This window comes from Coregonus clupeaformis, chromosome 21, assembly GCF_020615455.1.
Source record: "Coregonus clupeaformis isolate EN_2021a chromosome 21, ASM2061545v1, whole genome shotgun sequence".
NCBI lineage: Eukaryota > Metazoa > Chordata > Actinopteri > Salmoniformes > Salmonidae > Coregonus > Coregonus clupeaformis.
The window spans coordinates 33,024,528-33,051,392 of record NC_059212.1 but is presented as its reverse complement, the minus strand read 5'-3'; the positions used below and the strand labels follow the sequence as shown (position 1 = coordinate 33,051,392).

At 43.9% G+C, this 26,865-nt stretch overlaps 1 protein-coding gene across 1 annotated transcript in view; it reads right to left on the bottom strand.

The window, feature by feature from the left end:
• Positions 1-26,544, bottom strand: part of LOC121534438 (histamine H3 receptor) — a 33,430-nt gene extending 6,886 nt beyond the window's left edge. Inside the window, exons 1-2 of the mRNA XM_041841035.1 lie at positions 26,361-26,544; positions 25,631-25,797 (exon numbers count right to left, since the gene is read on the bottom strand). Coding sequence (XP_041696969.1) covers positions 25,631-25,797; positions 26,361-26,544 — 351 coding nt within the window. The remainder of the gene's footprint in view (positions 1-25,630; positions 25,798-26,360) is intronic.
• Positions 26,545-26,865: the final 321 nt, after the last annotated feature.

Sequence of the window (26,865 nt, the reverse complement as noted above, 5' to 3'; positions counted from 1 at the left end):
GGAAGGATGTACGGGAATTCGTCCAAGCCTGCCCCATCTGCAACCAACACAAGTCGTCCTGCCAGCCCCCAGCCGGATTGCTGCAGCCCCTGCCTGTGCCCAGACGTCCCTGGTCTCACATCGCCCTTGACTTTGTCACGGGGCTGCCCCCCTTCAAGTGGCATGACCGTCATTCTCACCATCGTTGACCGTTTCAGCAAGATGGCACACTTCATTCCCCTCCCCAAGCTCCCAACCGCCAAGGAGACCGCCCAGGTGGTCCTGGAACACGTCTTCCGGATCCACGGACTGCCAAGGGATGTTGTTTCTGACCGTGGTCCACAATTCTCCTCCGCTTTTTGGAAGGAGTTCTGTCACCTGCTGGGAGCCACAGTCAGTCTGACTTCCGGATTCCATCCCCAATCCAATGGGCAGTCAGAGCGGGCTAATCAGGAGCTCGAGAAGGCACTGCGATGCATGACTTCACGCAACCCCCACTCCTGGTCGCAGCAATTGACATGGGTGGAGTACGCACACAATTCTCTGACCTGCTCTGCCATCGGTATGTCCCCTTTCCAATGTGTTTATGGATACCAGCCTCCTCTATTTGCCAGCCAGGAGGAGGAGGTTACTTGCCCATCTGCACTTGCTTTTGCCCGTCGATGTCGCCGCACCTGGTCACAAGCCCGAGCCACACTCCTCAGGTCCGTTGCCAGCTACACTACCGGGGCCAACCGTCGGAGAATTCCTGCTCCCACCTACCATGTTGGTCAAAGGGTGTGGTTGTCATCGAAGAACCTGCCACTCAGGGTGGAGTCGCAGAAGCTGGCACCTCGGTTCATTGGCCCATTCCCTATCATAAGAGTGATTAGCCCAACTGCTGTCCGGCTCCAACTGCCTAATTCCCTGAGGGTGCACCCCACTTTCCATGTGTCTAAGATTAAGCCCATCCATGAGAGTCCGCTGGTCCCTGCTGCGCCTGGTCCTCCTCCTCCACGGCTCGTCGATGGTGGCCTGGTTTACACCGTCCGCCGCCTGCTTCGGTCCAGACGGAGGGGTAGGGGTCTCCAGTACCTCATTGACTGGGAGGGCTATGGACCTGAGGAAAGGACCTGGGTGCCAGCTAGTCGGATTGTGGATAGGACTCTCATCACCGCTTTCCACCAACGGCATCCTGATCAACCTGCAATCCGTAGGGGCCGCCCCAGAGGGGTCCCTAACCGTCCGGCCCGCTCGGCTTCCTGTCCTGTGCCTGATCCTGTCTCGGGACCTGTCCCATCTCCCGACCACGGCCCTCCGGCTTCCTCCGAGGATGAGGACGTTCACTCGGACCGTTCGGAGGAGTTCTAGCCCTCCTCCGGCTCCCCTCCTCCCGCCCGGCGTGGTGTTGCTCTTGGGACTTCTGGGGCCGTCCCTTGGGGGGTTCTGTCATGAGCCCTCTCACTCCACCGGGTTACCACCTTAATTTGTTTCCACTATCTTCCACTCTGCTCACCTCCCTCTCTCTACTCAGCCTAACTAGCTCCACCTGTCCCTGCTCTGCTCGGCTCTAATTACTCTGCCAGCTGCGCTGCATTACCCACTAACCTCTCCCAGTATTTAAGGCCCTGTCTTTCAGCTCTCCGGTGTCAGATCGTCTGCAAAGCTCACACCCGGAACCTGTTTGCTCGCGCTTCTGGCTCACCCTGGTTTTGTGACCCCCGGACCTGCCTGTTTTTTGGATACTCTTCTGCCTCAGGAGATCCAGACCTGCTTCTGCCATTACGACTCCTGACTACTCTTCAATCCCGGTAACTCTGACCAGCCTTCTGCCTTGCTACTACGTATTTTGGATTTCCCTTGAACTGTACTGCTGCCTGGTTTCATTCCGCCCTGTTGTGTCTGTGTCTCCCCCCCCCCCAGGACTTCTGGACCACCCACCACCGGCTTCATAGGACGCATCGCTGCCACTGGGGGGGGCACAGACCCAGCGCATTGGACGGGATCCCTGTTACCCCTGGAGCCTTCATTCACTCCCTACTTCCCTTTTCCCTTAAGTTTAATAAACTTTCTGGTGTGACGCAATTGTGGTCCCCTGGTCGTCTGTCTGAATCGTGACAGGTCCTAGACTTGGCGCTCCGGTACCACTTGCCGTGCGGTAGCAGAGAGAAGAGTCTATGACTTGGGTGACTGGAGTCTTTGACAATTTTTGGGGCTTTCTTCTCCAAATTAAGATTCAAAGATATCTGCAGAAATAATGGGGTGTCAGCTATATATATTTTGGTTATTGAACTACATAATAATAATAATAATAATAATAATAATAATAATAATAATAATAATAATAATATACACCCGGTAACAGAATTGTAGTAACGGAATTTCATCATGGGGTCCCTGATCTTTACTACACAGAAATGCATAGTTATGGATATTAATGTCATTCTCTTCATGGTTCTGTATCCTAAATAGGTACACAAAGGTAGAAATATACAATATCTCCCTTTGCATATTTGGGTAACATTCTCCACACTGGCTATTACTTTAACGAGCTCCACCACCAAACAAGACCGAATTCGGTTGGTCCGGATAGGACCAAATCTGAACCAATCATAGACGTCTATGTTTCACAAGTTTGGACATCAAATTACAGCACAGTAGCACTAATGTACTCTACTGTGCTCTACTGTGCTGTAATGTACTGTACTGTAATGTATTGAACTATACTCTAATTTTCTGTACTGTACTGTGCTGTACTGTTATGTACTGTGCTGTCCAAACTTGTGAAACATACACTACCAGTCCAAAGTTTGGACACACCTACTCATTCAAGGGTTTTCCTTTATTTTTAAAAATGTTTACATTGTAGAATAATAGTGAAGACATCACAACTATGAAATAACACATATGGATTAATGTAGTAACGAAAAAAGTGTTAAACAAATCAAAATATATTTTATATTTGAGATTCTTCAAATAGCCACCCTTTGCCTTGATGACAGCTTTGCACACTTTTGGCATTCTCTCAACCAGCTTCATGAGGTAGTCACCTGGAATGCATTTCAATTAACAGGTGTGCCTTCTTAAAAGTTAATTTAATGTGTTTGAGCCAATCAGTTGTGTTGTGACAAGGTAGGGGGGTATACAGAAGATAGCCCTACTCGGTAAAATACCAAGTCCATATTATGGCAAGAACAGCTCAAATAAGCAAAGAGAAACGACAGTCAATCATTACATTAAGACATGAAGGTCAGTCAATACAGAACATTTCAAGAACTTTGAAAGTTTCTTCAAGTGCAGTCGCAAAAACCATCAAGCGCTATGATGAAACTGGCTCTCATGACCGCCACAGGAATGGAAGACCCAGAGTTACCTCTGCTGCAGTGGATAAGTTCATTAGAGTTACTAGCCTCAGAAATTGCAGCCCAAATAAATGCTTCACAGAGTTCAACTTACAGACACATCTCAACATCAACTGTTCAGAGGGGACAGTGTAAATCAGGCCTTCATGGTCGAATTGCTGCAAAGAAACCACTACTAAAGGACACCCATAAGAAGAAGAGACCTGCTTGGGCCAAGAAACACGAGCAATGGACATTAGACCGGTGGAAATTTGCCTTTCGTCTGGAGTCAAAATGTGAGATTTTTGGTTCCAACCGCTGTGTCTTTGTGAGACGCGGTGTGGGTGAACAGAGGATTTCTGCATGTGTAGTTCCCACCGTAAAGCATGGAGGAGGAGTTGTTATGGTGTGGGGGTGCTTTGCTGCTGACACTGTCTGTGATTTATTTAGAATTCAAGGCACACTTAACCAGCATGGCTACCACAGCATTCTGCAGCGATACGCCATCCCATCTGGTTTGGGCTTAGTGGAACTATCATTTGTTTTGATCCAACACACCTCCAGGCTGTGTAAGGGCTATTTTACCAAGAAGGAGAGTGACGGAGTGCTGCATCAGATGACCTGGCCTCCACAATCCCCCAACCTCAACCCAATTGAGATGGTTTGGGATGAGTCGGACAGCAGAGTGAAGGAAAAGCAGCCAACAAGTGCTCAGCATATGTGGGAACTCCTTTAAGGCTGTTGGAAAAGCATTCCAGGTGAAGCTGGTTGAGAGAATGCCAAGAGTGTGCAAAGCTGTCATCAAGGCAAAGGGTGGCTATTTGAAGAATCTCAAATATAAAATATAGTTTGATTTGTTTAACACTTTTTTGGTTACTACATGATACCATAAGTGTTATTTCATAGTTTTGATGTCTTCACAATTATTCTACAACCGAAAAAAAATAGTAAAAATAAAGAAAAACTCTTGAATGAGTAGGTGTGTCCAAACGTTTGACTGGTACTGTACATTTGGACCAAATCTTAATCAATCATGGACGTCTATGTTTGGACCTTTGGATGTTAAAATCAAGGCTGGTCCAGACCGGACCAAAAAACTATTTCTGTGGACATTGAAATCAAGGCCAGGTCGGACTGACTGAATTTCAACTACTTTTCAACGTTAATGAACGTCTCGGTGCTCAGTGGGTGAGGATGCTAGTTACAGTAAATGGAAAGAGAGGGGGCTCATGGATAGGTGTCAGCATGATCAGGGAGAGGTGACATTAACTGGAGAGTGAGAGAGAAGAGGGAGAAGGAGGGGTTGTCCAGACTTTTCACACTCTTGCTTTGACCACCAGATGACAGAAAGAGGAAGAAAACCGTTATCAGCTGAACATAACAGTATGCCAGTGGAAGGGAGGACAGTAGCAGGTGATCCAACTGTGGTTTGTGAGTACTATGATTTCCCATTGAAGCAAATTCAAATGTAGAAATTCCGTTACCGATTTTTTAAAATCACTTAATAATTGATAAACAAAATATCAGTAAAAACACAAACTAATTGATAGTTCTACCTTTATTTGTTACTTATGTGATCTTTTATTATCCTTCCTTCTCATGAGGGAGAGAAAATAATATATTGAAGATACAGTGGGGGAAAAAAGTATTTAGTCAGCCACCAATTGTGCAAGTTCTCCCACTTAAAAAGATGAGAGAGGCCTGTAATTTTCATCATAGGTACACGTCAACTATGACAGACAAATTGAGAAAAAATTATCCAGAAAATCACATTATGGTGGAAAATAAGTATTTGGTCACCTACAAACAAGCAAGATTTCTGGCTCTCACAGACCTGTAACTTCTTCTTTAAGAGGCTCCTCTGTCCTCCACTCGTTACCTGTATTAATAGCACCTGTTTGAACTTGTTATCAGTATAAAAGACACCTGTCCACAACCTCAAACAGTCACACTCCAAACTCCACTATGGCCAAGACCAAAGAGCTGTCAAAGGACACCAGAAACGAAATTGTAGACCTGCACCAGGCTGGGAAGACTGAATCTGCAATAGGTAAGCAGCTTGGTTTGAAGAAATCAACTGTGGGAGCAATTATTAGGAAATGGAAGACATACAAGACCACTGATAATCTCCCTCGATCTGGGGCTCCACGCAAGATCTCACCCCGTGGGGTCAAAATGATCACAAGAACGGTGAGCAAAAATCCAAGAACCACACGGGGGGACCTAGTGAATGACCTGCAGAGAGCTGGGACCAAAGTAACAAAGCCTACCATCAGTAACACACTACGCCGCCAGGGACTCAAATCCTGCAGTGCCAGACGTGTCCCTCTGTTTAAGCCAGTACATGTCCAGGCCCGTCTGAAGTTTGCTAGAGTGCATTTGGATGATCCAGAAGAGGATTGGGAGAATGTCATATGGTCAGATGAAACCAAAATATAACTTTTTGGTAAAAACTCAACTCGTCGTGTTTGGAGGACAAAGAATGCCGAGTTGCATCCAAAGAACACCATACCTACTGTGAAGCATGGGGGTGGAAACATCATGCTTTGGAGCTGTTTTTCTGCAAAGGGACCAGGACGACTGATCCGTGTAAAGGAAAGAAAGAATGGGGCCATGTATCGTGAGATTTTGAGTGAAAACCTCCTTCCATCAGCAAGGGCATTGAAGATGAAACGTGGCTGGGTCTTTCAGCATGACAATGATCCCAAACACACCGCCCGGGCAACGAAGGAGTGGCTTCGTAAGAAGCATTTCAAGGTCCTGGATTGGCCTAGCCAGTCTCCAGATCTCAACCCCATAGAATATCTTTGGAGAGAGTTGAAAGTCCGTGTTGCCCAGCGACAGTCCCAAAACATCACTTCTCTAGAGGAGATCTGCATGGAGGAATGGGCCAAAATACCAGCAACAGTGTGTGAAAACCTTGTGAAGACTTACATAAAACGTTTGTCCTGTGTCATTGCCAACAAAGGGTATATAACAAAGTATTGAGAAACTTTTGTTATTGACCAAATACTTATTTTCCACCATAATTTGCAAATAAATTCATTAAAAATCCTACAATGTGATTTTCTGGAATTTTTTTCTCATTTTGTCTGTCATAGTTGACGTGTACCTATGATGAAAATTACAGGCCTCTTTCAACTTTTAAAGGGGGAGAACTTGCACAATTGGTGGCTGACTAAATACTTTTTTCCCCCACTGTATGTGGGTTTTTGGTAACAGAAACCTTTACTTAAACATTATTGTGTTTATGTATTTCTAATACCTTTTAAGACTTTTTCTGGTAGATGTTTTCTAAGACCCCTTTTCCATCTGTTTGTCAAGAAATCAAAGCCTTTGCCTATTACAAATTTGTAGGATGGAAAACAGTTGAACAAATTTGGTAGGGGTAAGCTAAGCGACCACTTATGTCGCTTATGGCCAGGTCCGGTCCTGGGTATCTGTAACTGTAGCTACCAAATACAAACCCATACAGGACTCCGTTCAAGATGATTGCCATAACAGCATCAGCAAGGAAGTATTATTTTGTTGACAAAATCAAAGTGGAGCCTTCCTGAAAGGACAGAAAGGTTCCATGGTGTCTCAAATAGAAACTGTGTGGCATTGAAAACACTAGGTCCCTACAGTAATACCACCATCATCATCCATCTCTCCTTCCTGTCAACAACCTGGGATAGCTGGCACTATCTACTCCCTGTCACGATCGTTCATGAACGAGAAGGACCAAGGCGCAGCGTGATATGCATTCATTTTTATTAACGACTAAACACACGACAAAACAACAAACGAAACGTGAAGTCCAAGGTAGCATACAAACAACATACCTTTACGGAACAAGATCCCACAACCCACTAGTGGCAACAGGCTACCTAAGTATGGTCCCCAATCAGAGACAACGAGCTACAGCTGCCTCTGATTGGGAACCACCCTGGCCAACATAGATCTAAACGATCTAGAAACTAACATAGACAAACCCAACACAGAAAATACACACCCTGACTCAACAAATACAAGTCCCTAGAGTCAGGGCGTGACAGTACCCCCCCAAAGGTGCGGACTCCGACCGCGCCACATAAACCTAACAGGGTAGGGGCCGGGTGGGCATTCCGCCTCGGAGGCGGATCCGGCTCCGGGTGTGACCACCACTTACTCTCCACCTCCCCATTGCGCCCCTGGTCTGGTCTGGACCTTGGCGCGCTGCTTCCTCTCTCCTTCCTCCCACGAAGTACCACGCCCTGTGTGGACCCTGGTGTGGGAGACCCCGAACCTGGAGAGGGGCTGACGTCTGGGTCTGGACTGGAACCGCTGACTGGAGCTGGACCTGACGACGGTGGATCGAACTGCTCTGGCTCCGGGGTGGAGCCGCTGACCGGAACTGGATCAGGCACCGGTGGAGTGGACTGCTCTGGCTCCGGAGTGGAGCCGCTGACTGGAGCTGGACTGACCCCGGTGGAGCGGATTGCTCTGACTCCGGAGTGGAGCAGCTGACTGGTGCCGGACCAGGCACCGGTGGAACAGGCACGGCCGTGCCGGACTGGACAAACGCACCACTGGCTTGGTGCGGGGAGCAGGAACGGGCCGGACTGGGCTGACGACGCGCACCACTGGCCTGGTGCGGGGTGCAGGAACGGGCCGGACTGGGCTGACGACGCGCACCACTGGCTTTGTGCGGGGAGCAGGAACGGGCCGTACCGGACTGGCGACGCGCACCACTGGCCTGGTGCGGGGAGCAGGAACAGGCCGGGCCGGGCTGGCGACGCGCACCACTGGCTTGGTGCACGGGGCAGGAACAGGCCGGGCCGGGCTGGCGACGCGCACCACTGACTTGGTGCGAGGGACAGGAACAGGCCGGACCGGGCTGGCGATGCGCACCACTGGCTTGATGCGAGGAGCAGGAACGGGCCGAACCATACTGGGAACACCCACCACTGTCTTAGTGCGGGAATCAGGAACGGGCCGGACCGGACTGGCGACACGCACCACTCGATTGGTGCGAGGAGCGGGACTGGGTTCCTTCATTAACCCCCGCTCCTTCTGCTGCCTAACCAGCTCCTCTCGCCGTGCCTCTACACTTTCCTTCTGCTCCCTCTGAACCAATGACCCCCTTAATCTGGCGGCCTCCTCTGCTAAATGGCTGAACCGCTCTATCGCGGCCTCCTGCTGCCTCGTCGTCCACGGCGTGAGCCCCCCCCCCCTAAAATGTTTTGGGGCTTGTCTCTCCCCCGTGATCATGGCCTCCATCCCTCTTGCCAGACTCTCGCTCATCTCCTCCCAAGTCCATCCTCTCTCCTCGTCACGCTGCTTGATCCAGGATTGGTGGGATCTTCTGTCACGATCGTTCATGAACGAGAAGGACCAAGGCGCAGCGTGATATGCATTCATATTTATTAACGACTAAACACACAACAAAACAACAAACGAAACGTGAAGTCCAAGGTAGCATACAAACAACATACCTTTACGGAACAAGATCCCACAACCCACTAGTGCCAACAGGCTACCTAAGTATGGTCCCCAATCAGAGACAACGAGCTACAGCTGCCTCTGATTGGGAACCACCCTGGCCAACATAGATCTAAATGATCTAGAAACTAACATAGAGAAACCCAACACAGAAAATACACACCCTGACTCAACAAATACAAGTCCCTAGAGTCAGGGCGTGACACTCCCTGGCACAGCACTGCTCCTTTCACAGACTCCTATAGAGGTTATTTAAACGTGTATTTTTTAGGCACAGTAGATAGGTTTCCATCCAATTGGTGACATATTTTCATGCGAATATATTCTAAAATCTGCATAAAAACAATAAAAGGCTGTGCGTGATGACGTACAGTAGTGCACATAAAAATTATTTTAAAAAGTGACGTAGTCCAAATAACAAATACAAGTTAATTTCTTAAAAGTGTAAGGGTGGGGGGTTCTTAGCTGACATATGGAATTGTTTTAAGAATATCTTACCATGGATCATTTAGCTATTTGATTTGGAACTTTAGGATCTCTTTAGGTGTAAAAAATATATATATATTTTGTAAGTAAAATATAAAATTTGGCCTTTATTACTATAGCTCAGTGGTTCCTTACCAGGGGTACTAGGACCTCTGGGGGTACTTGGCCTATCCACAGGGGGTACATGAAAAGACTAATGAGTCCATAGGGTTACTGGTAAAATGCACATGAGGGGGTACTTCAGGAGTACTCCTGACAGAGCAAAATTCTGTTGGGGATACAGTAACCAAAAAAGATTGGGAATCACTGCTATAGCCCATAGAAACACACTGAATAACACATTTATAAATGGCAAAAAAACGGTCAAAAAATTACATCATAAGGAATAACGTTTTGAAGTGTCTGTCCTATATCTAGGAGATATAAGAAAGCTCAGGAAATATATATTTTTTTACACATATTTAACCCCTTATTTTTGTTGGCACAAAACTACCTTCATACATTTGTATGGGTTACCTTTAGACAAGTCCTATGACACTTGTGGGGGTGAACACCATTGTGTTTGTGAGAGTCTCCCCTTTCTACAATGGGGTCATATTAGTTGTAGCCCAAATGGTTCGGACGCTACAGACAAAAGTTGGCACATCTGCATTACCGACTTCAGACAAAATGGAGAACACCGTCGGATGCTACAGACGTTTCCGTGAGAATACTTTTGGGATGTCTCCTGGTCTGACAAACAGCTCTGTAGCTCTGACACTTTCCACCGCAGATGCATAAGGGCGACATAGGCGGATGCAGTGGATTGAGACGGAGCCCATGCAAACAGATATCTCTAGCTTCAACTGACATATTTTTGATGGGGATTTTTGTATTATGTTATTTAGATTGACGCACCGGTACGTCAATAGACTCTAGGGGGTGGGTTTCCATCGCATTTTCAACTCTTCTTTCTGTCAAAAAAATGTTTGTGTTACATAGCGAATGTGACCGCTCTGGTCTTGGCAGGTACAATGCGGGTAGGCTACCTACATTATGAGATTATTATGGACAAAAGAGCAAGACTATTTTTATTTGTCAACCGGCAGCCAAGCATCGATCATCATGTCTCCAGAATAAGACCCTCGATATTTATTGGAAAGGAGCATCAGGCTCATCACCTTGCACTTTCACCACCCTGTGAAGTTCATCATAACTTATTTCATCTGTAGGATGGAAACTTGGTTACTGGCACTGTACACACTAGCTAGGTTTCCATCCAAATGGCGACAGATCTTACATTTACATTTACATTTACGTCATTTAGCAGACGCTCTTATCCAGAGCGACTTACATTATTATAATTTTTTCATACCCCCTGTGGGAATCGAACCCACAACCCTGGCGTTGCAAACTTCATGTAAACATTCTCAAATACGCATAAAAACAATATGCAAATTTTCCTACCAGAGATGTTTCCATCAAATTGACTTGTTGTGGATAAAAGGCTGTGCGGGATGACATAGTGCACATAAAAATAACTTTTGCCGTTAAATTCCCATGTACCGAATAGAAAATACAAGTCAAATGGGTTTCCATCACATTTTCAACTCTACTGATGGTTTTGTCACCAATTTCTTTTGCATTATATAGTGAATGTGCCCACTCTGGTATTGGCACGTGCGCTCTAGCCAACAGCTCGCATATACAGTGAGGGTATAGTCTACATGATGAGATTATTAAGGACAGCAGCCAAGCATCGATCATCATGTCACCAGAATAAGACCCTAGATATTTATTGGAAAGGAGCATCAAGCTTGCACTTCCACCACCCTGTAAAGTTAATCATAACTTATTTCATCTGTAGCCTAATAAAATGCATGCTTTCCCAAGTCGTAGTTGGAGGACCACACAAAATGTCATCGCGTGACTCCAAGTTTACTTCGATGTGATATTTGCGCATAAAAGCGTTTCCACAGGCATTTCTCACATAATTAATTTTACAGACACAAAAAGACCCCACCTTCTGGCGTATTTTGTTTTGGCGACATTTGGAAAGTTTACAGACAAATTTGCTGTTTCCATCAGGCCTGTCATGACATTTATTTTATCCAATATGTACTTTACTTCCATAAAAAGGTTGGATGGAAACCTGGTTATTGAGGATGAAACTTTAAGCACACCCCCACATCTTAATGTAAACATTCTGGTATTTAAATACAATGTGCAATATATGGCTAAATGTACACAGTCCACCTTTTAATTTGTATTTTAACCCTCAGGGGCTTGCTAATACTAGGGAGTGACCAGGACCATGTGACCACGTACCAGGTAGTGTATAGGGGTTGGAGTTATAGGTGCCAGAGTCTTTTCTGGTCAGGTCATATGGTCAGTAACAAGTCCTGGCCCTAGTCTTGTAGGGGAGGGCTTTCTATGGAGGTGTCTTGGTACATCCCCTCAGCCTAGTCTGCTTCCTGAGCTTCAATGAGGTTCTTCAACATGCTCTCTTAGATTTTATCCAATTTCACAGGCAAAAGCTCAACTTGACCCAGCCTGTCCTGACCTTCCATCTCCATCTTGATCCCAATCTTTCCTTTTCACTTCAGATGCTCTACAATATGTGACGGCCTGCCACTTCTACTTCAAGTTGGGAGGAAAGTGTTTTAAGGCAAAATGCTGCTCCTTGGCCGCCGACCATCTCTTTCTCTCTACTTCTCTACTGATTGATTGGAGGGAAACTGGAGAGGATCATAGAAACTGGAGGATGTCTATGATCAAAGCATAATGTCATCTGGCTTAAAGGAGAGCCTCTGCCTCTCTAGTGTCATTTGTATCCATGCCTCTGATGTTAAGTGTTGTGCTGGTAAAACAAAACAGAACATTGTACACAGTATCACTCTCCTTTGTCTACTGTGCTTTGTGTACTTCACCTCATACAAAGACACTAGAGAAGGCATGATCAGTCACCTGGCATATGCTTATACAGTCACTTATGGTGCAAATTATTTAAATTGGCATAATGAAAGTGGGTGGCACTGTCTGAGCCCATTTCTGAATTCAGAGATGATGTTGTTTGGTACGAGAGCCAGTCGGTTTAAATATATACAAATATTTCTAGGCTCTTTGCCACATTGTGTTGCTAAAATAGGAGTTTTACACATCACATATGACTCACTACTAAGACATTTTGTGCTGTAATTGTTATGGTTAAACTGATTGTGACAGTTCAGTCAGTGTTCTAATAAGGTATCTGATACATGCATTCCCTATAATTTATTTTAATTCAGTATGCATCTTCAGTATGTCCTTTGCTGGTCACTTCGCCAACAGAAGCAACCTACTCAAATATGGTCGATATGCCACACTCACACAGACCTAAAGATGCTGTCAATATACTCGATCATCTTGCTCAACAACACTCATCGATAGTCTATCTTGAAGTGCGCGCCGGTCTGGGCATAATCAAAACATTTGGTCAGCGGAAAACGCTTTGGCATCTACATCATTATATAAGTAGTGGTATCTACAATGAATTGAAACTTCCGCTAAATGTTTCCCCTAGTACACCTCAACTAGCCTACAGCCATAGACCTCTTTGCACTCTTGTATACCAAGGACTCTATAAAAGTATGGTTCTGCACAGTCATATGGCTCTGCACAAACATGACCACAGGTTTTGCTTCAGCCAGTAAAAGAGGGGAATGACTTCTTGACCTTTCAGGTTTATTCTCCCAGCTGGGTCAGAATAGGTATCTGGTCATTTGAATTCAGATTGGGTCCTGTGAAGAGTTTACTTCACCCAGTCTTCTGGTGAAACAAAACAGAACATTGTACACAGCATCCCTCTCTCTTTAGTCTGCCTCATACAACTGGGGGGATGGTTAAATCAACGTTGTTTCCACGTCATTTCAACCCAAAGAATCTATGTGATGACATTGAATCAACGTGGAAAACTAACGTAAGGGCATTTCGTTGTTTAACCTAAATCCAATGACATGGTAAAATCTTCTGTTGATTTCATGTTGAATTTACGTTAGTTGGCAACTCAACCAAATGTAAATCAAAACTAGACGTTGAACTGACGTCTGTGCCCAGTGGGTGAGTAAGACACTAGAGAAGGCACGATCAGTCACCTGGCATATGCATATACAGTCACTGATGCTGCAAATGATTTAAATTGGCATAATGAAAGCCGGTGACACTGTCTGTGTCCATTTCTGAAAGCCTGAATTCAGAGATGGTGTTGTTTGGTACGAAAGTTTTACACATCACAGATTACTTACGGCTAAGACATTTGTGCTGTAATTGTTATGGTTTAACTGATTGTGACAGTTCAGTGAGTGGCCTAATAAGGTACGTTCCCTATCATTTATTTTAATATTATTTTTAAGGAATGGTGGCCAAGCTTTTCAGGATTTGAAACCACATTCCCCTGGCTGAAGTGGAGAAGCCCACACCAGGACAGGAGTTCTAAAGTTGAAAAGTGTCTTTAGTTTTCTGCCTACATCATTGGGCAGGGGGAGGCATATAATTAGAGTTGGCACCGGGATTCAGGTGGTGGTGGGGGGTTTGGGAGGTCATGAATGATTAACCTGTCCAGATGGGCACCTCCGGGATGGTAGCAGAGTGGCACAGTCAGGGGTGAAAGTAAGGCGGTACGGTCCGGTACGGCGACCCAGCAGAATAAATAGTGGGGGTACTCCGTACCGGTAAAACATGAGCCTATCACAATAATGAAAACAAAATGTCAAGAAAACTGTAGGCTATTACACCATTATTTATCATTACGTATGTATTTCAGAAGCAGGAAAAATGAGCGAATGGACTTGAAAACGGGTGGTAGGAACGGGTGGTGCGCCTATAGCCTACGCTCCAAAATGCGATGTGGTTAGAGGAGGACACTGAAATGTGGAAATACACTATATATACAAAGGTATGTGGACACCCCTTCAAATTAGTGGATTCGCCTATTTCAGCCACACCCGTTGCTGACAGGTGTATAAAATCGAGGACATAGCCATTATCTCCATAGACAAACATCGGAAGTAGAATGGCCTTACTGAAGAGCTCAATGACTTTCAATGTGGCACAGTCATAGGATACCTTTTTAACAAGTCAGTTCGCACACAAGCCCAAGATCACCATGCGCAATGCCAAGCGTCGGCTGGAGTGGTGAAAAGCTCGCCACCATTGGACTATGGAGCAGTGGAAAAACGTTCTCTGGAGTGATGAGTCACTCTTCACCATCTGGCAGTCTGTCGGATGAATCTGGGCTTGGCGGATGCCAGGAGAACGCTACCTGCCCGAATGCATAGTGCCAACTGTAAAGTTTGATGGAGGAGGAATAATGGTATGGGGCTGTTTTTCATGGATCGGGCTAGGCCCCTTAGTTCCAGTGAGGGAAATCTTAACGCTACAGCATACAATGACATTCTAGACGATTCTGTGCTTCCAACTTTGTGGCAACAGTTTGCGGAAGGCCCTTTCCTGTTTCGGCATGACAACGCCCCGTGCACAAAGCGAGGTCCATACAGAAATGGTTTGTTGAGATCGGTGTGGAAGAACTTGACTGGCCTGCACAGAGCCCTGACCTCAACCCCATCGAACACCTTTGGGATGAATTGGAACGCCGACTGCGAGCCAGGCCTAATCACCCAACATCAGTGCCCGACCTCACTAATGCTCTTGTGGCTGAATGGAAGCATGTCCCCGCAGCAGTGTTCCAACATCTAGTGGAAAGCCTTCTCAGAAGAGTGGAAGCTGTTATAGCAGCAAAGGGGGGACCAACTCCATATTAATGCCCATGATTTTGGAATTAGATTTTCGATGACCAGGTGTTCACATACTTTTGGTGATGTAGTGTATGTTGCAAGTGGATAAACGTGTGCGGGTAGCCTAGTAAAGGAGCCCTTTGAAGTGATTGTTTGACAATCAGATGAAAATATCATGACCGGCTGTGTTAATGCCACAATAAAAGGACATTTTTATGACAAATCTTGATGACTAGGCCCACAAAGATGCAATTGAATTAATAGGGATGCTAAATGTAATTATACAATTAGGCTCCACGTCCAGCCCGCCCATTAGCCATGATCAGGCAGCCGCCTAGAGCGGGAGTTTGACGAGGGCGGCATTTTCCGAGCTAAACTGACCAAGACGCACCTCCAACAACACATAACACCTCACATTATTCTGGCCAAAAACAATAACTTCTCTCACTCAGTGGCATGAGGGCTATTTTGGTGAGCGCTGATGCCGCCCCATGATAAGCAGAGGCGCAAAATATTTAGCTTGTCCATGCCCAGCGCGCCTTTACAGGTTTCTGTTGGAGACACAGCGCTGCACCGCTCCACCAACGCTCCATCAAATTAATTTAACATAAATTATGTATCCTGTGGTAGAAAGAGTAGTAGCCTATGTGGTTTTCTGTAGCCCATACACTGGAGACCAAATTAATTACAATGTCATGAGACAGACACTTTTTAAATAATTAACTTATTAATGAGGAGAGAGTTGTCGGTATAGCCAAATCCTCCAATATTGTCACCATGCACTCCTTAAAGGAAAACGCCACCCAAAAACTATCTTTTGGTATTTGTTTCATTAGTCCATTGTTAACATAGTCCCAAAATGTTTTGCTTGTCAGCGATCAAGTTTTGAAGATACTGTATGTAACTTTCAAAATACAGAAATCATCCGAGGCAGGCAGAACGTCCAGGGCCGGGCCTGTTATGGGCAATTTTTTGAGGTCCCGTACCGGAAAGAAATTAAATCTACTTTCACCCCTGGGCACAGTCCTGGCCCATGACCCGGGTGAGTTAGCCAAAAACGGACAGAAGGCCAATGGTTGACTAATGTCAGGACCTGACAGGATGACAGACTCTTGACCCTTTCACTAGTAATTCAGCACTTTGTTTGGTTCTTAGAAAAACAACACTGAGGTTTAAGTGCCTAAATGTTCCAGAGAATGTGTGGAATGGTTTACCAAAATCTCAGTCTCTCCTCTCTCTCTCTCTCAGTCTCCCTCTCTCTCTCTCTCTCTCTCAGTCTCTCACCTCTCTCTCAGTCTGAGACAACATTTCCTCTGCATGTTGTCAAGCAAAATGAAAACAATGGCAACCAACAACAAGAGTTAAAGGGGCAGTGCAGTAAAAAAATGCAGCTTCACATAGGTGGAAACCAAGACTGTTCTCAGGGCAGGCCTGGTTGTAGCTTGAAATGTTTGAGTCGCGTCTTGGACAATTTCAGCATTTTAGCTAACCCTAACCCTTTTCTTAACTTTAACCTAATTATCCCAACCTGCCATGTTAATTTTCCTAACCTGCCACGTTAACTCTCCTAACCTGTTCTAACCTGCTACGAAAAGTAACTTCTTCTAGTCAAAACTGACAGACCTGCCCTGAGAGCAGTGTGAGTATCCACTAATGCGATACAGTGTAAAAAACATGATCTCCCTGCTTTGTTTATGATATTTCCATACTATGAGGTCGAAATAACACTCTGAAATTGTGAAAATGATGATAATGCCATTTCTGTGTAAGAGCTGTTTGAAAAAGATGCCTGGAATTTCAGCTTGTCCATCCTCCTAAATGTATCCTCCTAAATTGAAGGGGTAAGCGGGGTAGGCTCTAGAGCAGGGGTCTACAACAGGTAGATTGCAAGCTACCAGTAGCTCGCAGCCGACCTATGAGTAGCTTGCCAAGCAATTCTGTAAGTACATTAATCTTTTTCATTTGTTCCATCGCAAACTGTCATAAATATAAAGCTCCCGGCTACTATCCAATCAAAGCCACATTGACATTATCCCACCACTGGTTAGCCACTATTGGCTTAAAATTAGTGATGGGGGAATAATCGATACAGTTGCATATCGCAATATTATTTTGGAACAATATATTGATATTTGACTTCAAGTATATTATTATTTGTAAAAACCATGTATTTTTTTTATTTGTTTTTGCTACTGTAGGTAGCGTTATCTAGCGCTAGTCGGCTGTACCGGCGCCAAAACTCAGGTATTTTTCATCCTATAGCTTGTTCTCCATCGTCTTTTTAAATAGTGAGCCAATATGTTTTCAGCACTTATATTTCCCTGACTGATCAAAAGTCATTTTCTCATGCTCTCTCTAGTCTCTCTGAAGCAGACATTAGTGAGCAATATGTTTGGAACATCAAATTGCAATTAAATCGCAGTATAGAATCGCAATACATATTGTATCACCACTTAAGTATCGTGATATTATCGTATCCTGAGGTCCCTGGCAATTCCCAGCCCTACTTAAAATCCCAAACGTAACACAATATCTGCCAATTAATTTCCAGCAATATTGCCCGTCTGTCTGTTTGGTGTGCACGTTTGTTATCACTCCGTATGTAGCCAGTTAGCGATGCTAATGATAACCGTCTTGTGGGTTTCCCAAAAAACATTCTCAATTAAATGTTATGTTAACTGCAATGTAGGCTTACCTGACATAACTATATCATGATTATTTGTATCAATTGGGTGGCCATTGTTTTACAATCTCTGCCATGACGTGCTGCAGCAGTAGGCCTAACAACAGACATCCTTAGACTGACACATTTCTCATTAGATGTGCAATCAAAGGGGAATTACACTCCAAAATCCATATTTGTTCTTTTTTTTTTGTACCTAAAAAAATTGTCTTCTGATGTGATTTAAAGTGGAACCTTTACAGATATAAAACAAACAGATAATCCTAATATCAGTCAACAATATCAAATTCCCAGTTTATGCTTCAAAACCAACTTTATAAGAGGTTTTAAAAATAGGTCATATTTGACAAAACATTTAATGACATACAGTAAGGCATTGTTGGCAGAATAGATGGATGCAGTTCAATGCATGATTAATATAATTCACCAATACATTTATTTGTAGTCCAAAAAATATTGCTATCAGGTTGTAAATCACAGCTGGCCTGGTACATTGTTGCTGCCTCCAGCCATTCGGGATGCACTGTTTCAGTTTCAATTACTCAATATTTTGAACAAAAACGGACGACTGTAACTAAGGCTGGGAATGTCAATACAATCAAACTAGCAAGGGCAATGATCACAAACCAGTCATAACGTGGCTAATAGGCTAGCGCACATGTGTCAAACACAAGGCCCGCGGGCCGAATAGGACACACAAGCAAGTATAAACGAGTCAACAGTTGTGTCATATACTTTATGAAATTACAGCCTGGTGCGCTCGCATCGTTGATTTCAACTTCAATTGCGCTGCTTTTGTATGCCCTGTTTACAGCACGTAGCGGAGGGAAAGTGTACAGACATATCAAATCAAATCAAATTTTATTGGTCACATGCGCCGAATACAACAGGTGCAGACATTACAGTGAAATGCTTACTTACAGCCCTTAACCAACAGTGCATTTATTTTTAACAAAAAAAGTAAAAATAAAACAACAACAAAAAAAGTGTTGAGAAAAAAAGAGCAGAAGTAAAATAAAATAACTGTAGGGAGGGTATATATACAGGGGGGTACCGGTGCAGAGTCAATGTGCGGGGGCACCGGCTAGTTGAGATAGTTGAAGTAATATGTACATGTGGGTAGAGTTAAAGTGACTATGCATAAATAATTAACAGAGTAGCAGTAGCGTAAAAAGGATGGGGTGGGGGGGCAGTGCAAATAGTCCGGGTAGCCATGATTAGCTGTTCAGGAGTCTTATGGCTTGGGGGTAGAAGCTGTTGAGAAGTCTTTTGGACCTAGACTTGGCACTCCGGTACCGCTTGCCGTGCGGTAGCAGGGAGAACAGTCTATGACTAGGGTGGCTGGAGTCTTCGACAATTTTGAGGGCCTTCCTCTGACACCGCCTGGTATAGAGGTCCTGGATGGCAGGAAGCTTGGCCCCAGTGATGTACTGGGCCGTCACGCACTACCTCTGTAGTGCCTTGCGGTCGGAGGCCAAGCAGTTGCCATACCAGGCGGTGATGCAACCAGTCAGGATGCTCTCGATGGTGCAGCTGTAGAATGTTTTGAGGATCTGAGGACCCATGCCAAATCTTTTCAGTCTCCTGAGGGGGAATAGGCTTTGTCGTGCCCTCTTCACGACTGTCTTGGTGTGTTTGGACCATGATAGTTCGTTGGTGATGTGGACACCAAGGAACTTGAAGCTCTCAACCTGTTCCACTACAGCCCCGTCGATGAGAATGGGGGCGTGCTCAGTCCTCTTTTTTTTCCTGTAGTCCACAATCATCTCCTTTGTCTTGGTCACGTTGAGGGAGAGGTTGTTGTCCTGGCACCACACGGCCAGGTCTCTGACATATACCACAGTCCTAGCTAGGCTACTAAAATGTTGCAGTCTGGCTTCTGTTTTTAAAGCTTGACAATGAATATCCAGAAAACAAAACCTGCATCAAAACACCACACAAGAGAGAAACATGTAGGCCTATTACAGAAACATTTGAGCAGTAGCCTAGGCTAGCGACTCAACTACAATACATTTTGAATGCACCATACAGCAAATCTTTTTTTATATATTGTTTTCGAGTGTTAATCAAATGTTATGCTGCAGTGGCAGTACTGTTGATATTTAAACTAGGTAACTAGCTACACACACTCGACCAGTGACCGCATATCTCAAGCCATGCATGATTGAATACCTGGCGCATGCAATCTCCATACAGGGCTAACTGGGAAAAAGGCATAACTGGGTGCTAACAACAATGAAAAGACATGTATACAAAAAAATAACATTTTAGGGGAAATTATACCAACACCCAAAAGGGCACTTTAGAGGCTGGAAGGGCAAAGTGAAATGTGCTCTGCACAGGTAGACCCCTATATGTGCATGTGCATTGACCCATGGACAAATTGTGGGGTAGAGGAGAAGAGAAGAATGTGCCTTTTAAAAGCTATAAAAATAAACAATGAGACCCCTGCTCTAGAGTCTAGACCAGGGTTCCCCAACTGGCGGCCCGCGCTTTATTTTGATTATTTTCTACATTGTAGAATAATAGTGAAGACATCAAAACTATAAAATAACACACATGGAATCATGTAGTAACCAAAAAAGTGTTAAACAAATCAAAATATATTTGAGATTTGAGATTCTTCAAAGTAGCCACACTTTGCCTTGATGACAGCTTTGCACACTCTTGGCATTCTCTCAACCAGCTTCACCTGGAATGCTTTTCCAACAGTCTTGAAGGAGTTCCCACATATGCTGAGCACTTGTTGGATGCTTTTCCTTCACTCTGCGGTCCAACTCATCCCAAACCATCTCACTTGGGTTGAGGTCGGGTGATTGTGGAGGCTAGGTTATGATGGAGCACTCCATCACTCTCCTTCTTAGTAAATAGCCCTTACACAGCCTGGAGGTGTGTTGGGTCATTGTCCTGTTGAAAAACAAATGTTAGTCCCACTAAGCGCAAACCAGATGGGATGGCGTATCGCTGCAGAATGCTGTGGTAGCCATGCTGGTTAAGTGTGCCTTGAATTCTAAATAAATCACTGACAGTGTCACCATCAAAGCACCCCCACACCATAACACCTCCTCCTCCATGCTTCACGGTGGGAACCACACATGCGGAGATCATCCGTTCACCTACTCTGCGTCTCACAAAGACACATCAGTTGGAATCAAAAATCTCAAATTTGGACTCATCAGACCAAAGGACAGATTTCCACCAGTCTGACGTCCATTGCTCGTGTTTCTTGGCCCAAGCAAGTATCTTCTTATTATTGGTGTCCTTTAGTAGTGGTTTCTTTGCAGCAACTCGACCATGAAGGCCTGATTCACACAGTCTCCTCTGAACAGTTGATATTGAGATGTGTCTGTTACTTTAACTCTGTGAAGCATTTATTTGGGCTGCAATTTCTGAGGCTGGCAACTCTAATGAATTTATCATCTGCAGCAGAGGTGACTCTGGGTCTTCCTTTCCTGTGGCGGTCCTCATGAGAGCCAGTTTCATCAAAGCGCTTAATGGTTTTTGCGACTGCACTTGAAGAAACGTTAAAAGTTCTTGAAATGTTCCAGATTGACTGACTTTCATGTCTTAAAGTAATGATGGACTGTCGTTTCTCTTTGCTTATTTGAGCTGTTATTGCCATAATATGGACTTGGTCTTTTACCAAATAGGGCTATCTTCTGTATACCACCCCTACCTTGTCAGAACACAACTGATTGGCTCAAACGCATTAAGAAGGAAAGAAATTCCACAAATTAACAAGGCACACCTGTTAATTGAAATGCGTTCCAGGTGAATCCCTCATGAAGCTGGTTGAGAGAATGCCAAGAGCGTGCAAAGCTGTCATCAAGGCAAAGGGTGGCTACTTTGAAGAATCTCAAATATAAAATATATTTGTTTAACACTTTTTTGGTTACTACATGATTCCATATGTGTTATTTCATAGTTTTGATGTCTTCACTATTATTCTACAATGTAGAAAATAGTAAAAATAAAGAAAACCCCTGCAATGAGTAGGCGTGTCCAAACTTTTGACTGGTACTATATGTATGTATGTATGTATGTATGTATGTATGTATGTATGTATATATATATATATATATATATATATATATATATATATATATATATATATATATATATATTTATATATATATATATACAGTGGGGAAGAAAGGTATTTAGTCAGCCACCAATTGTGCAAGTTCTTCCACTTAAAAAGATGAGAGAGGCCTGTAATTTTCATCATAAGTACACGTCAACTATGACAGACAAATTGAGAAAAAATTATCCAGAAAATCACATTGTAGGATTTTTAATGAATTTATTTGCAAATTATGGTGGAAAATGAGTATTTGGTCATCTACAAACAAGCAAGATTTCTGGCTCTCACAGACCTGTAACTTCTTCTTTAAGAGGCCCCTCTGTCCTCCACTCATTACCTGTATTAATAGCACCTGTTTGAGCTTGTTATCAGTATAAAAGACACCTGTCCACAACCTCAAACAGTCACACTCCAAACTCCACTATGGCCAAGACCAAAGAGCTGTCAAAGGACACCAGAAACAAAATTGTAGACCTGCACCAGGCTGGGAAGACTGAATCTGCAATAGGTAAGCAACTTGGTTTGAAGAAATCAACTGTGGCAGCAATTATTAGGAAATGGAAGACATACAAGACCACTGATAATCTCCCTCGATCTCACCCCGTGGGGTCAAAATGATCACAAGAACGGTGAGCAAAAATCCCAGAACCACACAGGGGGACCAAAGTAACAAAGCCTACCATCAGTAACACACTACGCCGCCAGGGACTCAAATCCTGCAGTGCCAGACGTGTCCCCCTGCTTAAGCCAGTACATGTCCCGTCTGAAGTTTGCTAGAGTGCATTTGGATGATCCAGAAAAGGATTGGGAGAATGTCATATGGTCAGATGAAACCAAAATATAACTTTTTGGTAAAAACTCAACTCGTCGTGTTTGGAGGACAAAGAATGCTGAGTTGCATCCAAAGAACACCATACCTACTGTGAAGCTTGGGGGTGGAAACATCATGCTTTGGGGCTGCTTTTCTGCAAAGGGACCAGGACAACTGATCCGTGTAAAGGAAAGAATGAATGGGGCCATGTATCGTGAGATTTTGAGTGAAAACCTCCTTCCATCAGCAAGGGCATTGAAGATGAAACATGGCTGGGTCTTTCAGCATGACAATGATCCCAAACACACCGCCCGGGCAACGAAGGAGTGGCTTCGTAAGAAGCATTTCAAGGTCCTGGAGTGGCCTTGCCAGTCTCCAGATCTCAACCCCATAGAAAATCTTTGGAGGGAGTTGAAAGTCTGTGTTGCCCAGCGACAGCCCCAAAACATCACTGCTCTAGAGGAGATCTGCATGGAGGAATGGGCCAAAATACCAGCAACAGTGTGTGAAAACCTTGTGAAGACTTACAGAAAACGTTTGACCTGTGTCATTGCCAACAAAGGGTATATAACAAAGTATTGAGAAACTTTTGTTATTGACCAAATACGTATTTTCCACCATAATTAGCAAATTAATTAATTAAAAATCCTACAATGTGATTTTCTGGATTTTTTTTCCTCATATTGTCTGTCATAGTTGACGTGTACCTATGATGAAAATTACAGGCCTCTCTCACCTTTAAACAGCTTGAAAAATTCCAGAAAATGATGTTATGGCTTTAGAATCTTCTGATAGGCTAATTGACATCATTTTAGTCAATTGGAGCTGTACCTGTGGATGTATTTCAATGTCTACCTTCAAACTCAGTGCCTCTTTGCTTGACATCATGGGAAAATCAAAAGAAAATTGTAGACATTCACACGTCTGGTTCATCCTTGGGAGCAATTTCCAAATGCCTGAAGGTACCGCGTTCATCTGTACAAACAATAGTACGCAAATATAAACACCATGGGACCACGCAGCCGTCATACCGCTCAGGAAGGAGACACGTTCTGTCTCCTAGAGTTGAACATACTTTTGTGCGAAAATTGCAAATCAATCCCAGAACAACAGCAAAGGACCTTGTGAAGATGCTGGAGGAAACAGGTACAAAAGTATCTATATCCACAGTAAAACGAGTCCAATATCGACATCACCTGAAAGGCCACTCAGCAAGGAAGAAGCCACTGCTCCAAAACCGCCATAAAAAAGCCAGACTACGGTTTGCAACTGCACATGGGGACAAAGATCGTACTTTTTGGAGAAATGTCCTCTGGTCTGATGAAACAAAAATAGAACTGTTTGGCCATAATGACCATTGTTATGTTTGGAGGAAAGAAGGGGGAGGCTTGCAAGCCGAAGAACACCATCCCAATCGTGAAGCACGGGGTGGCAGCATCATGCTGTGGGGGTGCTTTGCTGCAGGAGGGACTGGTAAACTTCACAAAATAGATGGCATCATGAGGAAGGAAAATTATGTGGATATATTGAAGCAACATCTCAAGACATCAGTCAGGAAGTTAAAGCTTGGTCGCAAATGGGTCTTCCAAATGGACAATGACCCCAAGCATTCTTCCAAAGTTGTGGCAAAATAACTTAAGGACAACAAAGTCAAGGTATTGGAGTGGCCATCACAAAGCCCTGACCTCAATCCTATAGCAAATTTGTGGGAAGAACTGAAAAAGCATGAGCGAGCAAGGAGGCCTACAAACCTGACTCAGTTACACCAGCCCTGTCAGGAGGAATGGGCCAAAATTCACCCAACTTATTGTGGGAAGCTTGTGGAAGGCTACCCGAAACGTTTGACCCAAGTTAAACAATTTAAAGGCAATGCTGCCAAATACTAATTGAGTGTATGTAAACTTCTGACCCACTGGGAATGTTATGAAATAAATAAAAGCTGAAATAAATAATTTTCTCTACTATTATTCTGACATTTCACATTCTTAAAATAAAGTGGTGATCCTAACTGACCTAAGAAAAAGCCAAATCTCAGACTGGCCAATAAAAAGAAAAGATTAAGATGGGCAGTCTGAGATATGGCTTTTTCTTTGCAACTCTGCCTAGAAGGTCAGCATCCCGGAGTCGCCTCTTCACTGTTGACGTTGAGACTGGTGTTTTGCGGGTACTATTTAATGAAGCTTCCAGTTGAGGACCTGTGAGGCGTCTGTTTCTCAAACTAGACACTAGTGTATTTGTCCTCTTGCTCAGTTGTGCACCGGGGCCTCCCACTCTTTCTATTCTGGTTAGAGCCAGTTTGCGCTGTTCTGTGAAGGGAGTAGTACACAGCGTTGTACGGGATCTTCAGTTTCTTGGCAATTTCTCGCATGGAATAGCCTTCATTTCTCAGAACAAGAATAGACTGACGAGTTGCAGAAAAAAAGTGATTTGTTTCTGGCCATTTTGAGCCTGTAATCAAACCCACAATTGATGATGCTCCAGATACTCAACTAGTCTCAAGAAGGCCAGTTTTATTGCTTCTTTAATCAGCACAACAGTTTTCAGCTGTGCTAACATAATTGCAAAAGGATTTTCTAATGATCAATTAGCCTTTTAAAATGATAAACTTGGATTAGCAAACACAACGTGCCATTGGAACACAGGACTGATGGTTGCTGATAATGGGCCTCTGTACGCCTATGTAGATATTCCATTAAAAATCAGCCGTATCCAGCTACAATAGCCATTTACAACATTAACATTGTCTACACTGTATTTCTGATCAATTTGATGTTATTTTAATGGACAAAAAAATATGCTTTTCTTTCGAAAACAAGGAAATTTCTAAGTGACCCCAAACTTTTGAACGGTAGTGTATATACAAATTATACAAAACATATTTGGAGTTATTTTCATGAAATAAACACACAGTGATTTAATAGACATACAGTGATGATGCATAAATAAAATGAAAAAGACTGCATGGGGGCTTTAAGAACTGACAATTGTGTGTATGGTATCCCCCTCTCAAGGCATTCCAAATAACTAATTCAAGGCCATAAGGTTCCTACTCACCGCTCTTGTGACAGAGAGGAAGCGGTCATAGCTGATCAGGACAATGTTGAAGACAGAGGCAGTGCAGAGCAAGTAGTCCATGACCAGCCACAATTTGCACAGTCCTTTGCCCAACATCCATCTCCCTGTCAGGATGTATGGGATGTACACTGGGATGCAGAATGCCCCTGGAAAACCAGATGGGGAGAGAGGAGAGGCATTGCACTTATTAAGATCACTTTATTGGTCAATTGCACACAAGGTCCAACCGAAATTTGACTTCGGCTTTTAACCCAACCCCTCTGAAAGACACACATCATACATACACATGTTTTTTTTTCTTGTATTTATTTTTTATTGGTGCGTGGAGCTGCCACGCTGGGCACCCAGGATTCGAAATGGCAACGGTCCAGTTGCTATCTGGCTTCTCTAACCGCTAGGCTACCTGTTAGTCTTACGCTTTACGCTTTATTAAATGTTTTTATTCAACTCTGCATTTGTCTACTGTCTATAACGATGTTTTAATGGGAGTCTGTACCACTAACATCAGGCTGTGTTGAGGTCCACAAATAACATTCCTCATATTGTACTGTTTATTGTACTCTCTCTCTCTCTCTCTCTCTCACACACACACACACACACACACACACACAGAGACCAATTCATTACAATAAATAAGAAAATGAATGCACATGACGTCTTCAACATGCAATCACTATGTACTTAATTTAATAATCATAAATGTTCTCACCAACAAGAAAATCCGATATAGCGAGATTCAAGAAGTAATAGTTGCTTTGCCTCCTCAGACTCTTGTCTACTTTAAAGGCGATAATAACCAAAGCGTTTCCCAAAACTATCACAACCACCAAAGTTACCATCATCATCAGAAGAATGACCATGACAGGCGCTGTGAATGCGTTGTCGCTCCACATTTTGGTTGAGTTGTTGTGAATGTAATTCCAGCTCGCGTTGGCATCGAGTTGATCTCCCCCCATGATCTTAATTACAGCTTTAAATGTAGTTAAATCATTAACGGATATTCCAAGAGGTTGGAAATAGGCAATAGAACGAGTTTTATTTCAAACACGTTTTTGAAAACAATGCAACAGCTCAAATGCATGCGCATCTTCATCCACGCATCCAAAATAAATAATGTAACTTCAGTATGTCCTTTACTCGTCACTTCGCTGACCGGCGCCGCCTACTCGAATATGCATATAATGCCCCACAGACCTAAAGATGCTGTCAATGTC